Here is a 17,454-nt window from a genome sequence, read left to right as displayed (position 1 = left end):
CTGATTTTACACCAGAGACATCAAGATTTAATTTAGGGAGGTACTAGTTGAAAAGCTGCTTTATTAAAGCATTTCATTCATTAGAAGAGAACCTATGATCTTCAACCCATCTTCAGAGAGGAAAAAAATCACATTTCAAAATCTGGCCACATTTCCTGTAGTCTGAAGTCAAGGCTTTAGTAACAGATTAGCTTTTCTGCACAGCTGCATTGCAGTTAGTTCAGCATCCAAATTCCTGGTCTGGATAACCAACTCTTTTAGATGGAAGGGGACTTCATGATAATGTTTAAAATAACCATGTCAACATTATTGTATGTTTTCTTAGCATGGGAATAATACAATCTCTGTTGCTGTTTTAGTGTTGCCGCTAATAGTCAAATGATAACTGGTTGTGCCGCTTCTGTGAATGTTAGTTGCCTTAAAGATAGTACAAAGTTAAAATAAAATAAAAGTATGGATGCAGTTACCGACAGTTCTTTATTTCAACTAAAGGGAACTTCAGACAGTATAGCTGCCAAATGGTGTAAATGAGGTTTTACTCAACCCCAAGGAACAAGTACAATTATTACATTGCAGCTAGATTTATAGACTTCAGACTTGGCTTTGTACTCAATGAAGCATTTCCTGTGGGAGTTTGCAGCATTTTATTTATTGATGGGTTTTTGTTTTACCATCTCTCATTTAGGAGATTCGCAAGGTGGTTCACCATTTGGCAGATGCATGCAACTGGCTGAGAGACGTCTAGAAAGGTCCCCGGGAGTTCACATTATTTCAAAAGCATCAGCTACAGATGTGGTTTTCTGGATGTTCAGAGAGCTGGCAAGAGGTACTATGGCGTTAGACGGCGGCCTCATTCCAAGGGTGCAAGCCTAAGCGTACTTACAAGAAAGTAAGTATCACTGAATTCTGTGAGGCTTATTTCCGAGGAAACAGGCTCAGTACTGGGCTGATATTCCAGTGTGTTCCCAAGTCAGGAAGGATTAGAATTCTTCTTCTGCATGGAGCGTTTGCGACTCTTTTAACTTCATTAGTTTTTCAATGGCAGAAGGGACTGAAACTTCTCCATGGACTTTGTTGTCTCTTGTCCGGACATTCACAGCATGGTTTGCTTTTTCCTTTTCTCCAACCACTGCACCAAAATAATAATAATGCAGAACACCATTACTTTGCATGATACCTTCTAAGATTGCAAACCTATGCAACGTGTATTTGGGAGCAAGCCCCACTATATTCAGTACATCTAAGCAGTCCTTAGGGTCACGATTTAAGGAAAATGCATGTTTCTAACTCCTCCTGGGTCTACACCCCAAACATATCACATGAACCTTCCAATTTACGTGTCACTGTCACAAACACACCATTTGCACAATCCAGCATCTGGTGAGGGGGGTTGTGTGTGTCAGGGAAGCTGAGAGCAATACCGTAAGGGGTCTAGACTCTATCACGAGACTAAACTCCTAGCAGAGTCACTCAAGACGGAATGGTCACAGCTGAGACACCAGACGAAGATGCATCCACCCCCTTAAGGGATCAATGGCCACATCCGCAGAAGAGAACAGGCAGTTCCAATGGGGATGGGGGCAGAGGAATCCCTGAAGGCTAGCTACTGGGCAGCAGCAGTAGTGGAAGGTGACACTGGCGGAGGATCTTTCGTAGACAACGGCAGTGCCACTACGGCTAACCCTGGTTAGTACTGCGCAGAAGAAGGCACTGGTAAACCACTTCTGACCAACCTTTACCTTGAAAACCCTATGATGAATTAATATTAGCACTAGCATAATCAAGGAAAACTTCTTTGATTGCATCACCCAATTTACAAAATGAACGTCTGTCATGATTTCAATGAAGATAAGAAGAAGAAGAGTTGGTTTTTATATGACTTTCTCTACCACTTTCTCTACCACTTAAGGGAGACATAAACTGGCTTACAACCACCTTCCCTTCCCCACAACAGATGCCCTGCGAGGTAGGTGAGGCTGAGAGAGCTCTAACAGAGCTGTAACTTGCCCAAGGTCACCCAGCTGGCTTCGTGTGTAGGAGTGGGGAATCAAACCCGGTTCTCCAGATCAGAGTCCACCGCTCCAAACCACCGCTCTTAACCACCACACCATGCTGGCTCTCCATAGCCATCCTGATGCTGAAGGGGGACAACGTAAGTAGTTAAGCATACCAAAAATAAAATTATATTGCGCCAGCTGGGCATTTCTTATTTTCTTGTTTAAAGTGCAGCTCTGATCTAGATCCACATCGGCCATGAAGCCAACATCAAAAAAGCTGTTGCAGACCTAAAAAAAAAGTAGAATGGGGTAATATCCTCATTTGATTCACATCATCACAAATACACAAAATCCTTTTTTATATACTGCAAATTGTACTATGCCAATAAAGGTATTTGAAATTGAAATACACAAACACTACAGAAGTATTGTCGAAGGCTTTCACGGTCAGAGTTCATTGGTTCTTGTAGGTTATCCGGGCTGTGTGACCGTGGTCTTGGTATTTTCTTTCCTGACGTTTCGCCAGCAGCTGTGGCAGGCATCTTCAGAGGAGTAACACTGAAGGACAGTGTCAAGTGTGTAGGAAGAGTAATATATAGTCAGAAAGGGGTTGGGTTTGAGCTGAATCATTGTCCTGCAAAAAGTATCAAAGGTAATGTGCTAATCATTGTCCTGTAAGTATCAAGGTAATGTGCATACCTCACCCTCATTAGCACATTATCTTGATACTTACAGGACAATGATTAGCACATTACCTTTAATACTTTGCAGGACAATGACTCAGCTCAAACCCAACCCCCTTCTGACTATATATTACTCTTCCTACACCCTTGACACTGAGAGACACTGTCCTTCAGTGTTACTCCTCTGAAAATGCCTGTCACAGCTGCTGGTGAAACGTCAGGAAAGAAAATACCAAGACCACGGTCACACAGCCCAGATAACCTACAAGAACCACAAAAACTACAGGTTGGAAAGCAGCAGGATCCAAGTTTCCTGTGCTCACGGAATCCCCTTGTCTGCCGTGAAACCCCTCCAAATTACAAGAAACCGGGGAATGCAGTCTGAACAGCACACTCAATATGTAAGGTTTGCCCATGAATATACTCGAAGAGGCGGTCCTGAAAGATAGGTGGTTCCTAAGTCATGATCGGCTTTATCGGCCACAACCTTGAATGGGACCCTGAAACAAGCAAGCAGCTAGTACAGTTACTCTGGCAGAATGCGTACATTGAAACTAGCTCCAGATAGTAAATAAGCCCCAGTACTTGTAAATTCACAGACTGTCTTCAAGGGCAGTCCCACATGCAACATGTTATAGCAGTCCAGCCTTCTAATTACTGTAGAATAGGTGGCCAGATCGACCAAGTAGAGATGTGGGCCTATTTCTGCGCTAAATGCACAGAGTAGAATGATCTCTCTTTCCATCAGAAAGTAATACAATTTTTACCCAGTCTTCCTTCCGGTTGAATTTTCTGCCCTTACCTGCTGAGCATATTCTTCACAAGTAGGCCCGACAGGAACCACCATGACCTGCCGAGGAGAGAGCCAGAAAGGCCTGTCCAGAATAGAAACACAACAGACAAAACAGTAAACCTTTTTTTCATACCCCCGGTGGGTCTGCAACAAATATATTTATGACTAGGTCATTTCTAGCCTAATCCTAAACCCAAAGAGGAGAGTGTCATCAAGTCGCAGCCGACCTTTGGTGACCATGTAGGATTTTCAAAGAAAGAAACCAACAGAGGTGGTTTGCCTTTGCCTCCATAGCAACCCTGGACTTCCTCGGTGGTCTCCCATCCAAGAACTAACCAGAGCCAACCCAGCTTAGCTTCTGATAGAATGCTGTCAGCAATGCTGATTCTATGACCTTAAGCAGATGATGAGAGGGAGGACATCTTGGCCACCTTCTGGGCATGGAGTAGGGGTCATTGGGGGTGTGGAAGGGAGAGGTAGTTGTGAATTTCCTGCATTGTGGACTAGATGACCCTGGTGGTCCCTTCCAATTCTATGATTCTATGAGATCGGGCTTGGTCATCCTGGTAAAACCTAAAGTAAGCCTCGACCTTCTTAGGCCAATGGGACATAAGCCAAGAACTTCTCTTTGACCGGTCGGCACAACAGGCTGTTTGAGGAAGTCACTCATAAATTACAAAAAAAAAAACCCTCTCTCCTCCTTAATCTGCTTATCCTTACAGACTGCTGCATCTACTCAGAAGCAAACTGCCACTGGATTGGAACCAAAGGAGTGGCTTCTTGCTAGGCAGAGAAGGATCCATGAAAATCCAAAATAATGATCATGACCACTTTCCCCTCTGAATACAGACAAGAATAATCAGTGTTGGGTTGTTTTCAGAACAGTGTTCCGAGTTGGAAGACCCACCTTAGACAGGCTCTTTCCTAACAGTTCCTATTTACCACCCAAACACACAACTCACCACTTTCCACCATAATTTTCCACTAGAATGGCTATCATCCGCTCCACGGAGCCCAGAATAGCTCTATGGACAATCACCGGCCGTTTCTTGTCATCGCCGTCTTTACTGCGAAAGAGAAGAACGATTGATAGAAATGGAAGAAAATAGCTGAAAACAGGAAGTGCTCATTTTGCAAACTTACCCAACGTAGGAAAGATTAAATCTGATGGGTAGCTGGAAGTCAAGTTGTATAGTTGCACACTGGTGGTATCGGCCGATAGCATCTCTGATTGTAATGTCGATCTGTATGTGACAATACGACACAATAGATGCACTTTAAAAAAAAACTTACAATACTTTTTAAAAAAGACATTAGGAGCACAAAACGATTACTAACCTTGGGACCATAAAATGCCCCGTCACCTGGATTTAGCTTCCATGGCTCCCCAAAGTCATCCAGGCTGTTCTGGAGTTGCTAAGAGTTTGTTACAAGAATAAAGGTTAAACATGTGCTTATGTAGGCAGGGCTCCAGTAAAACGTAATGGAAACCCAACAGACTAGAGAAGGAGATTTCAGTTATTTTTATTTGGGTTATTTACTGTCCGCCTTTCCCAGAAGAAGAGTTGGTTTTTATATGCCGACTTTCTCTACCAATTAAGGGAGAATCAAAGCGACTTACAATCACCTTCCCTTCCCCTCCCCACAACAGACACCCTGTGAGGTAGGTGGGGCTGAGAGAGCTCTAAGAGAGCGGTGTCTTGCCCAAGGTCACCCAGCTGGCTTCGTATGTAGGAGTCGGGAAACAAATCCAGTTCACCAGATTAGCATCCGCCGCTCATGTGGAGGGAGTGGGGAATCAAACCCGGTTCTCCAGATCAGAGCCCACCACTCCAAACCATCGCTCTTAACCACTACACCACGCTGGCTCCACCGGGACTCAAGGTACATTACACAGAGTAAAGCACTACAATCAACCGGAAGAGGTCATTGAATAAACAATGCAATAGGATTAGGATTATAGAAGCATCGGAGGCTCATCTTGCCTTCCCAAGTCATAGAAGCACCCACAATAACCTTCCCTTTCAGGACACACAAACCCTTTCTCAAGCACCTTTGTTCCCCCCCCCCCCAGGACTGAAATATTAAATCTCTTCCTACGATTACCTTCTCTGCCTGGTCCCAGATTTCTTTTTCTCCAAGGAAGTTTTCAGGCCTTGTAGAAAGATGCAGTTGAAAGGTAAAGCCAAAGACGGAATATACTGACTGCAAGAAGTCCAGGCAACCTTTAATTTCTTCTTCAATCTGCAGTTTAAAGAACAAAGATGTCGGTGCCAGAAATCCCTATCATGGACCCCTCACCCACTTTGGTAAGCCAAGCACACGCCTGAAGCTGCCTTATACAGAATCAGGCTATCAGTCTATCAAGGTCAGTACTGTCTACTCAAACTGGCAGCTGCTCTTCCGGATCTGAGGTGGAGGTCTTTCACATCACCTACTTCCTGGTCCTTTTGACTAGAGATGTCGGGGATTGAACCCGTGTTTTTCTGCATGCCAAGCAGATGCTCTACCACTGAGCAATAGATCTACCCCAAAGCAACATTCCTTTAAAGCAATATCAGCACAACCTTTTTACCTGCTCCATGGCGCAAAAGATATGGGCATCGTCTTGCTGGAAGCGCCTGACGCGAGTCAAACCGCTCAGGGTCCCCGAGAGCTCGTTTCGGTGGAGAACTCCGAAGTCAGCCAACCTCAAAGGCATTTCCCTCCAGGATCGGGGCCGGTGAGCAAACATCAAGCTAGGAGCAGAGTAGAAGAGGAGTTAGTTTTCATATGCCGACTTTCTCTACTACTTAAGGAAGAATCAAACTGGCTTACAATTCCCTCCCCTAAACAAACACCCTGTAACGTAGGTGGGGCTGAGAGAGTTCAGAAAGAACTGTGACTGGCCCAAGGTCACCCAGGAGGCTTCATGTGGAGGAGCGGGGGAAACAAATCCAGTTCACACAAACCAGTGTCCAGGGCAATTCATAGGCTTAAGAGCAAACGTTTCCTTCTCAGACTCAAACGAGAACATGTTTTCACTGTAGTGTTGCCAGTGGCCGGAAACTTCCCAAAGTTTGCTATTGTAGATATTAGGAGAAAGCACTTCAGTGAAGTCACGCCGATGATATTCCTCCTGCGAAAGTACATCGGACAATGGACACTTTGACACTTCGCAATAATGCCTCTCAGCATTCTCAAAAAATAATTCCTGCTCTAATACAAAAGAACACCCACTACCACCTGAAAGAGGTCAGCTGCCTTATGGGGCTATCCAGAGAGCAGCCGCCAATCAAGATTAACACCTGCAAAGATTCGAGTCCAGTAGGACCTTAAAGACAAGATTTCGAGGGTATAAAGTTTTTGAGTCCAAAGCTCCCTTTGTCAGATGTATCTGATGAAAGCAGCTTTTTTTATTATATAAAGTTTTATTTATTTATCAAATAAGGGATACAAAAAGGAAAAAAGAGAAGGGGCTAGGAAAAATCTGTCTGGAATAAACAAGCACAGTTTTGGTCTCATAAATTCAAAAGCATTCTACATGTTCAACCTTTAATTATCAAGCATTTTCATTAGATTAGTATGGTTAGATTTATCAATATATTTATTGTAGTGTCTTATGATATATTTATCCGCTAACATATAGATACAGAATGATTGCCATTTCTCATTGAACTGTTCTATTGACTCATTTGTGGTAGGTTTCATCATGAAAGTCATTTTGGCCATGTTTGCATAGTCGAGTATTTTGTCTCTCCATTCTTCTATATCGGGTATAGACGTTTGCTTCCAGGTTCTTGCCAGTACAGTTCTTGCAGCTGTTGTGGCATATTTGAACATATCTCTGAATTTCATGGGTAAATCAGGTGGTGTTATGCTTAGTAAAAAATATTTGGGGTCCAGTTTTATTTTCATTTTAGTTATGTTCTGTAATTCACGTTGAATCTTCGTCCAGTACATTTGTAGCCTTGGACAAGTCCACCAAACATGAAAGTAAGAACCATCTGTCTGTTGACATTTCCAGCAAGCCCCTTCTTTCCCCTTTGACTCTTGAAATCTCTTAAAAGGTAAAGGTCCCCTGTGCAAGCACCGGATCATTCCTGACCCATGGGGTGATGTCACATCCCAACGTTTACAAGGCAGACTATGTTTACGGGGTGGTTTGCCAGTGCCTTCCCCAGTCATCTTCTCTTTTACCCCCAGCAAGCTGGGTACTCATTTTACCGACCTCATAAGGATGGAAGGCCGAGTCGACCTTGAGCCGGCTACCTGAAACCGACTTCCGTCGGGATCGAACTCAGGTCGTGAGCAGAGCTTGGACTGCAGCACTTCAGCTTACTGCTCTGCGCCACGGGGCTCTTAAATGACATCTCTTACCTAGTCTTTAAGGTGTTAACTGGACTTAAATTTTGCTCTTCTATTGCAGACCAACACAGCAACCCACCTGAAACCATCTCCACCCAAAAGATATTCAAGAGCCTTCTATACAGGCTTTTAACACTTGGAACACACTAATGTTTGAGATGGTTATACTCACTTTAATAAAATTGATGAGCGTATTGTAAATAAAGGCACCTCTGGGAAGAAAGAAACAACTTCCGGGACTCAGGTCGTGAAAGAAGAAGAGTTCTTGTTCCTAGATCAGAAATTGGGGACAAAGATCAGGAATTAAAAGAGGAAGCAATTCACCAGCAATTCTTGTTTTGAAGGGTCACATAATAAGCGCATCCAAGTCATTTGCTTGCAGCTGCTTTTCCTGTAGGGAAGTCTAGCTGGGATGGAGACAGCCAGCCATTTGTCGCCCTGCTACTAGTTTTCCCACGATGCTCTCTGAAAGAGAAGGCATGCTCAGAGGTAACTGTGCAGAGAGCGGACACAGGAGAGTAGATAAACGCATGAGCTGGAAGCCACCAGTTCACCTCCCAGCCTGGCCCCAGCCTTTTATTTGTAACACAGAGGGGAAAATATACACCTCTGCCCTGAACTCATGAAGCAGACCCGGGCATGCCTCTTCCTTGCCCAGACACTCAGGAACAAATCTGATTTGTACACAGACGAAAGCACGCAGTTCCTACCCTGCCAATTTTCCTGTGGTCTCGGTTTTTGGCTTCCTCCTGGAACTTCTCCCATTCCTTCATCATTTTGTTGTCTGGGAACGATATCCCGTAAATTCTCTGCAGGGTTTCCATGTTGGCCTTTCCTTCCCAATACGTGGAAGAATTCTAACGTCGAAAACATGTTTGACTTTAAAAAGCGGCCGAAGACAGAATACAGTAAATATACATCCCGGGGAACTGAAATCCTGTAGGCCATTTTAACAGCTTAAAAAACTGAACCGAGAGGTGACGCTACCCTTGGGACCCCTAATTTTTTAAAATGGCCCTTTACCTTAATGATCTTCAAGGCCTTAATTTTGCCAGTATGCCTCACGTGAGGGCCCAGACACAAATCAATCAATGGGCCGCACCTATCAGAAAATAGTGATCGTGATAAAGTTTATTGTTTGTGGCCAAAGGCCATCACAATCTATCATACAAAACACTAAAATAACATACAACATTGAAATAACTTTAAAACAGTCTGACCCACAAGAAGCTAGTATTTAAATAATATAAAGTTCCCTGATTAAAAACAGCTTTTGCTCGGGATTTTCCTGGCTGCTAAAGCAAAGAGTGACACCTTGTAGGAAACATCAGGATTGGCGTCTGATAGGAGAAAGAGCAGCTTCTCTGGATCTGGAAAAAGATTTAGGCCCTTTAGGATCGCTCCGAGAAATTTAAATCTGGGCTCTGTGTAAAGAGGACAGAATAAGGTGCAATGAATTAGGTCCTCTGTAGCAGCTTCACAAATACATGGGCGAGAGGCCCATGCTATCAGAAAATAGATCAGAAGGATGTACAAGAAATAAATATGGTGACCAGCACATATTGGGCTGGTTAGCCATTTCTTTGAGTGTATCGTCCATGGTCAAAATTTAAAACTATTTAAAATTTAAAACACGATAATCAACGTACCGTAATTATTTCAAATGCATTGCAAAAAAAAAAAGAGGTATGCATGCATTTACCTGTACACGGTTGTTGTCGGTGTGTCAACTTTCTCGTTTAGAATTCGACATTTAAATGGGTTATACTATGTAAGAAGACAGAGAAAAAAGGGTGGTCACATGAGGAGATGGAATCAAGAATTAGAAATCTGTCAACCTGATTATGTGGCTCTTTCAAGACCGGGGAGGGGGAATCACAGAAACACTGGCTGTTACTGCACTAGGTATTCCCAGCGATGTATCAAGAGTTTGGAAATGTTATAAAAAACATCACTTTAAAAGGGTTTTTGGATACTACGGCTAAAAAATGGTTGGAAGACGTCTTCACAGCTAAAGGGGCCAAACAAAGTGCAAACACTATTTTTTATAAGTTTCAAACTCTTAATACATCGCTGGGAATACATAGAAAGTGCGAACAGTATTTTTTTATAATGTTTTCAAACTCTTAATACATTGCTGGGAATATCTAGTGCGGTAACAGCCACTGTTTTGAGCAATTCATTCTAGAAGCAGTCTAGAAAGTTCATTCCTAACAGAAGAACAGCACATTAGGAGTCACACAGGAGAAGGCCAACAGAGGCCAGACAGGCTGGCCGTGTTTCAAGCCCAGCATTTTCCAGTCAACTGCACAACCCATAAGAAACGTGATGGAGAGGTCCCATTGACATTCAGACTACATCGTTCTCATGCAAGATTTATGATGTGCTGTGAGAGGGGAGGATGGAAACAGCCGAAGAAGGAGCCCTGCCTTCTCCGCCCTCCCTCTAGGCGTGCTAACCAACCAGGAAGCGCAATTTTCAAAGCCGCATTCGCACAGCCGAGGCCACTGACTTCCTGCATGCTGCCAGATTATTCAACCCAAATGGCAGAGCGACAAAGCACTTGTGTGTGTTAAGTGCCGTCAAGTCGCTTCCGACTCATGGCGACCCTATGAATGAAAGTCCTCCAAAATGTCCTGTCTTTGACAGCCTTGCTCAGGTCTTTCAAATTGAGGGCCGTGGCTTCCTTTATTGAGTCAACCCATCTCTTGTTGGGTCTTCCTCTTTTCCTGCTGCCCTCAACATTTCCTAGCATGACTGTCTTTTCCAGTGACTCTTGTCGTCTCATGACGTGACCAAAATACGATAGCAGCAGTTTAGTCATTTTAGCTTCTAGGGTCAGTTCAGGCTTGATGTGATCTATAACCCACTGATTTGTTTTTTTGGCAGCCCACGGTATCCGTAATACACTCTCCTCCAACACCACATTTCAAAGGAATCTATTTTCTTCCTATCAGCTTTCTTCACAAAGCACTTACCACAAAAAAAAATTAGAAGTTTGAATGGGCAGTGTCAAAACAGAAAAGCAGAGGGAGTGCTATAGGCCTCCATTTCCGAAGCTCACCACCATTTTTGAACTGGATGATTTCTAGCACTAGCAAAGCCGAAGAATTACCTTAAACATGTCCAGCAGGACTTCCTTGCGGATTTCTAGTCTTTCAAAGGGCTGTTTCTCCTTTATGATGCTTTTACAGAGGTTCTCCAGTGTTGGGAACTCGCTACTAGATACCCCTCTAGACAAAATAAAAAGCCAAATATCATAAATCAAACTAGGCAGGTCCTGGCTCCCAATAGTTTATGCCTGGTCCCAGAAGGTCGAACCAAAACCAATGGGTTAAAATTAAATCAGAAGAGTTTCCATCTAGGCATTAGGAAGAATTTTCTAACAGTCAGAGCGGTTCCTCAGTGGAACAGGCTTCCTGCATTGTGCAGGGGGTTGGACTAGATGACCCTGGTGGTCCCTTCCAACTCTATGATTCTATTCTATGCCTCAATAAATTCATTTGTCTTTAAGGTGCCCAAATGTTATTTTCACTGCAGACCCAGCTCAGCCGCCCCTGTGGAATTTGCCTTTCAATAAACGGTTAGCTTTAAAAATCAATTCAACGTAAAGCGTTTCAAGCGGCTATGCCAATTCCAAAACATTCACACTCGCCAGCAAAACCATACCTGTTTTCCATGAACATGTCATAGTAAAACCCATTCTCAATGGGAGGTCCATAGCACAAACATCCTCCGTAAAAATTTTCCATGGCTTCTCCAAGAATATGAGCGCTAGAATGCCAATACACCTATATTTAAAAAGAGATAGTTTAACAGTATAACTCACCCTTGAATAGAATTCTTGACTATAACCAAAATTTGAAATTAACCAATTTTTTTTGCTTCTTCCAATATAGCAATTTCCAATTGTACTCTCATCTATGAAATATGGTTTGGGCACTTATGTAAGAATACCCTAGAGTTTATTTGTTTTAGAAATGTGTTTGCTGCCTCTCCGGAGAACTGAATGGGGCCGCTCCCAACTAAAACAATAAAACAACCAACAAAAACAGTAAAAACAAGCCAGGTCGGAAGAGTACATTAAAAAAAAACAGAGCAGGCTAAAATGATACTGATAAAAGAGTTCTCAGGCTAAGAGCAGACCACAGAACAGCTGAAAAAGATGAATCCCATTTAAAAACTTGGGTACGGGGAAATATAACACCAGTAATTTAATACAAACATCAATCCAAAGCAGGAAACATTTGTGCACATACAATAAAGTAACACTCACTGCCAAATACAATAAAATAGATGCCAAATGTGCTTCGGCTCAAATTCTTATCAGTTGCTTATGACCATAATTAGCACGATAATATCTAACTCACACCATAAAAGACATAAATTACAAGAACCAGCAAGATAAGCAAATTAATTTCTTGGGAGTGAATTAAATACTCCTTATATAAAATAAGTCTCCAAATATTTCCACTTCTGGATACCTCTAGTTCAAATTACAACATCAATATACGTGTGTGAGTATCTTGCCGGCCTAATATGAAATAGCTGACGTTATATTGCATCATACCTAGGGTTGCCACCTCCGACTTGGGAAATACCTGGAGATTTATGGGGTGGAGCCTAAGGACAGTGGGGTTTGGGGAAGGGTATAATGCCACCCTCCACAGCAGCCATTTTCTCCAGGGGAACTGATCTCTGTCGCCTATAGATCAGTTGTAATGGCGGGAGATACCTCGGGAGGTGGTAAGCTCTCCTTCCCTGGAGGTTTTTAAGAAGAGTTTAGATGGCCATCTGTCAGCAATGCTAATTCTGTGACCTTAGATGATGAGAGGGAGGGCATCTTGGCCATCTTCTGGTCACTAGGTGTGGGGGGGAGGTATTTGTGAATTTCCTGCATTGTGCAGGGGGTTGGACTTGATGACCCTGGTGGTCCCTTCCAACTCTACGATTCTGTGAGATCTCTAGCCACCACCTGGAGGTTGGCAACCCTAATCATACCATTTTTTTTCCCGTTTCCTTTCGCTCTCAACTGCTTTTGGTTTACCCCCGTGTTCACATTGACTGCATATGCATCCCACCCCACAGACTTCCCTTTCTGAAATCAGGAGATTCTTTTTGATTTGGGAAACGGGAAGGGGGGAGAAAATAGTTTACATACCGCTTGCGCTTCTTCGCTGTCAAACGTGAGCAGCTCCAAAGTAGCGTCTCCCTCCAGCGGACGATCTAAATCCCACAGTCCACCGTTCACTTTGGCGATGACCGCACTATCAGCCAGCGCTCGGCTACAGAAAGCAAAAATGCACACTTCAGCTACCATGTACACAAATCAGTTTGTATTTAAAAGGACACTCTGCCAAATTTGTCACCGCCTTTAAACTTTTAAATCCACTTGCAGAGAAAGGGGCTGGGGAGGAGGAGAAACAAGCTAATTCCAAGGTTTTTTTTTTAATGGAGAACATAGTAAGATTTCCAGGAAGAAAGGGGGCATGGTATAGCCTGATCTTGTCAGATCTTGGAAGCTAAGCAGAGTCAGTACTTGGAAGGGAGAAGAGGGGAGTTGGTTTTTATATGCCGAAAGTCAGAATCAAACCGGCTTACAATCACCTTCCCTTCCCCTCCCCACAACAGACACCCTGTGAGGTAGGTGGGGCTGAGAGAGCTCTAAGAGAGCTTTGACTAGCCCAAGGTCACCCAGCTGGCTTCGTGTGGAGGAGCGGGGAAACAAATCCAGTCCACCAGACTAGCCCCCGCCACTCCTGTGGAGGAGTGGGGAATCAAACCTGGTTCTCCAGATCAAAGTCCACCGCTTTTAACCACGACACCACGCTGGCGACCAGCAAATGAAGGCAATGGCAAAGCCCCTCTGCTTCTCCCTTGAGAGCTCCTTGCTGGGGTTGCCAGAAGTCGGCTGTGACTTGACAGCCCTTCACACACACACACACACACACAGTAAGACTTCAGTTACTGAATGTACTCTTTCCCTGAGCTCGGTTAACATCAGTATCAGCTAGATAGGCCAGCCAAAAACCAAAGACTGAATGAGCCAAAAGATTTTTCCTCCTCACTCCCGAGGTCGGGCACGTTACACACAACACCAACAGTCCCTGAAGCAATCCTTCGCCCTGCAATCACCTGATTTTTTGCGCAATCTGATGGGGAGTTGTTCGCCAGGATTCCCCTTCCACCTTCTTCCCATCGGCAAGGGTGATTTGGATCGTTCTGCTCTGACTGGCTGCCCTGGAAGAAAGCAGGGTGTCGTGCTCTTTCTTCAGCGCTGCATACAGCTTCAGTCTGTCCGGGATGTAGCTCGGCTCCTGGCAAACGAAAAGGCGAGTTTTTAAAAAGCCGACTCCCAAAGAAGGGTCTCTGCTCCTCTTCTACATTTTTAGCAGTGCAATACTCTGCAGAGTCAAGAGCTAGGGCCCAAAAATGGTATTATTCCACCAATGAACATCTGAATAGTTCCCAAGCGTTCGGAAGCACTAAATAATCCTTCTTGTAAACAGCCATTCACTTCCAGCAACCACAGAATGATTTTTTTGCAAACTGGGTCTTTTCCCCCCATTCTAAGCCTCAAATATCTAAGATAAATAGGCAGGGATAATGAGTTAAGATTTTGTGTGGACTAGTAACTTTTGTACACATTGTTAAGTCCCTTTATAGAGCAGATTTTAAAGGCCAAGACTAACACTGTGATTCAAAGCTGGTTGAAGTAAATAAGTTTAGAAGGATGTAACTCTGTTTTGGATAGCATTGTAATACTCAATTTTCTTAATATTGTCGAAGGCTTTCACGGTCAGAGTTCATTGGTTCTCGTAGGTTATCCGGGCTGTGTGACCGTGGTCTTGGTATTTTCTTTCCTGACGTTTTGCCAGCAGCTGTGGCCGGCATCTTCAGAGGAGTAACAGTGTTACTCCTCTACAGCTGCTGGCGAAACGTCAGGAAAGAAAATACCAAGACCACGGTTACACAGCCCGGATAACCTACGAGAACTCAATTTTCTGTTCTCTATGTTACGATCATTATAGAAATCTATTACAGATTTATATTTGAAAATCTTGTTGGTTTGTGAGCTGCACACTTTTTATAGGGTTTTTTCTCCCCTTGAATTTAGCTTACCTGGACCCTTTTCAGGGAAGAGCTAGATGGAAATTGGGAATATTGTAAACAAACTTCACCCACATTTTCCTAACACCTGCTTAACTCCCTCTGTTCCCTTAACATCACGGGGTTTGCCTAGATTAAGAAACACCAGCTCTCTGATCACAGGAAAGGTTCCACATGCCTCACTCCTAAATCCGTTTGCAGCTTCGTTTTCTTTCTTCTTCTCTTTTTTATGTTTAGCCTGGCAAGCATCGCTCTTTGCATTGGAAGGCTCCTAAGCAGAAGAGATAAGGAAGAACCAAGTTAGAAACACTTAGCCATTTACTTATTGTCACAAATGCTTCAGTGGCAGTAAAGGACTTAACTGCTCAACCTGGCAGGATTCCCCTTCCCTGCAGCCCCCAGGTGTGGCCTGTATTAATCATTCTGGTGGCTAAAAAGGGCTCCCTCTTCCTTTTTTGGCAGCAGAAAACCAGGTAAGATCTAAATTGCATTTCCACCCATTTTATTATATGGTGCGGGCTCAAGGCCTATCTGTGGTTAGTTAGAAATCTCACTTCAGTGACTTCACTTATATCCAAACCCTGCCCTCCTCAGGCTGTACCCCCCCCCAAAAAAAATCTCCAGGTTTTTCCCAACCCAGAGCTGGCAACCCTGTAAATGGTTGATAAAGTTAAAGATATATTTATTGGTGCTTCCATAATGAACAAGTCCTTTCATACTTTAATATTTATTCTTAATCCAAACCCATGAACAAGTCCTTTCTTACTTCATACTTCAGTATTTATTCTTAATCCAAACCCAAGTTAACATTGTTCATTATCTTTAATAAAACACATGCTAAATAGGCAAGTCACAACATACATAGATTAGCATGGGGCCCCTGTGGCTAGGGTTGCCAGGTCCCTCTTTGCTGAGGAGGGCGGGGTTTGGGGAAGGGATGGACTGCAGTGCCATAGAGTCCAATGGCCAAAGCGGCCACTTTCTCCAGGGGAACTGATCTGTATCGGCAGATCAGTTGTAATAGCAGATCTCTGGCTAGTACCTGGAGGTTGGCAACCCTACCTATGGCTGTGGGGTCCCGAGCAACTGCCCAGCGCGCCCAGGCCCCGCCTGGAGGTTGGCATCCGTAGCCCTCCCAATTGCAGCGGTGCAGGGGGGGCTTCTTCCCATGCAACAAGCGTGCGCAAAACGGCAACCCAACTTATGGCCGGGTTCCCACTTGGGAGCACCCGGATCTATATGGGGGCGCGCCTTTGCAACGGCTTGCTCCCGAGTAGAGGCGCGCAGGGCGATCCTGCACCCTCGTGCAAGGGGCCTTTTGCACGAGAGTAAGCAGGAGGCCGAGATTGCAGCTCCGGTTCCCACTTGGGAGCGGCCGGATCCGCTTTGGTGCACGCGCGCGCGCACACAGCCTTGGCACCGCCTCGCTCCCGAGCAGAGGAGTGATGCAATGGGCCTTTTGCACGAGAGTAAGCAAGGGGCCTTTTGCACGAGAGTAAGCCTTTTGCACGAGAGTAAGCAATGGGCCTTTTGCACGAGAGTAAGCCTTTTGCACGAGAGTAAGCAATGGGCCTTTTGCACGAGAGTAAGCAAGGGGCCTTTTGCACGAGAGTAAGCCTTTTGCACGAGAATAAGCAATGGGCCTTTTGCACGAGAGTAAGCAATGGGCCTTTTGCACGAGAGTAAGCCTTTTGCACGAGAATAAGCAATGGGCCTTTTGCACGAGAATAAGCAATGGGCCTTTTGCACGAGAGTAAGCAATGGGCCTTTTGCACGAGAGTAAGCCTTTTGCACGAGAATAAGCAATGGGCCTTTTGCACGAGAATAAGCAATGGGCCTTTTGCACGAGAGTAAGCCTTTTGCACGAGAATACGCAATGGGCCTTTTGCACGAGAGTAAGCCATGGGCCTTTTGCACGAGAGTAAGGCGGAGGCCGAGCTTGCAGCGGTTACCTCTCCTTCCCCGGGCTCCTCCTCCCCGGCGCGGCCCAGCTGTGCCTGCAGGCTGCGGCGGAGGTGGAGGCGTCGGTAGCGGAGCTTCTCGTTCTCGGCCCGCAGCGCCTGCAGCTCGGGGCTGGGGTCGGCGGGGAGACCCAGGCCGCCGGGCCAGCGCTCCGGCTCCTTCAGCCGCCCGATCTCGGCCGCCAGGCAGCGCATCTCTTGCTCCTGGCGCGCCAGGCGGGAGGCCACGGCCGCCGCTGCAGCAGCCATGGCCGGGCTGGGGACGGTGCAGGGCGGGCAACGAGGCAGGGCCGCCTCCTCGGGCTCCTCCTCCCCGCGACCATGCAAAAAAAAAAAAAAAAATAGCATGCAAAAAAAAACAATACTCCCCCTCTCCTAATATTGAAATGCCATGAAGTCATTATATGCTCCTGGAAATGGATTCTTTGATTTGAAATATATTCTTTGCACTCAAATTCAAAGTTGCACGACTTTAAGGTTGACAATGTACCTCTGCACTTATAAACGTGCACTTATAAACATGCCAGACTCAGCATATAAGAGCTGGCATCTTACAAAAGGAA

General features: G+C 44.8%; 1 protein-coding gene across 1 annotated transcript; it reads right to left on the bottom strand.

Annotated features, from left to right (window-relative positions):
- Positions 1–953: 953 nt before the first annotated feature.
- On the bottom strand, positions 954–17,140 carry LOC130492232 (threonine--tRNA ligase 1, cytoplasmic-like). The gene is made up of 18 exons (XM_056866031.1): positions 16,848–17,140; positions 13,956–14,195; positions 12,982–13,105; positions 11,490–11,611; positions 10,936–11,053; positions 9,523–9,587; positions 8,844–8,922; positions 8,531–8,677; positions 7,993–8,091; positions 6,425–6,591; positions 6,049–6,211; positions 5,580–5,717; positions 4,812–4,889; positions 4,617–4,717; positions 4,436–4,540; positions 3,483–3,555; positions 2,171–2,285; positions 954–1,129 (listed from the first exon to the last, which is right to left on the bottom strand). The coding sequence occupies exons 1-18, from the start codon at positions 17,138–17,140 to the stop codon at positions 981–983; spliced, it is 2,376 nt and encodes a 791-aa protein (XP_056722009.1). The 3' UTR covers positions 954–980.
- Between the last annotated feature and the right edge of the window lie 314 nt (positions 17,141–17,454).

The sequence above is a fragment of the Euleptes europaea genome, chromosome 20 (assembly GCF_029931775.1).
Source record: "Euleptes europaea isolate rEulEur1 chromosome 20, rEulEur1.hap1, whole genome shotgun sequence".
Lineage (NCBI taxonomy): Eukaryota > Metazoa > Chordata > Lepidosauria > Squamata > Sphaerodactylidae > Euleptes > Euleptes europaea.
The sequence above is the reverse complement of the archived record's forward strand: the minus strand, read 5'-3'. Positions and strand labels throughout refer to the sequence as shown.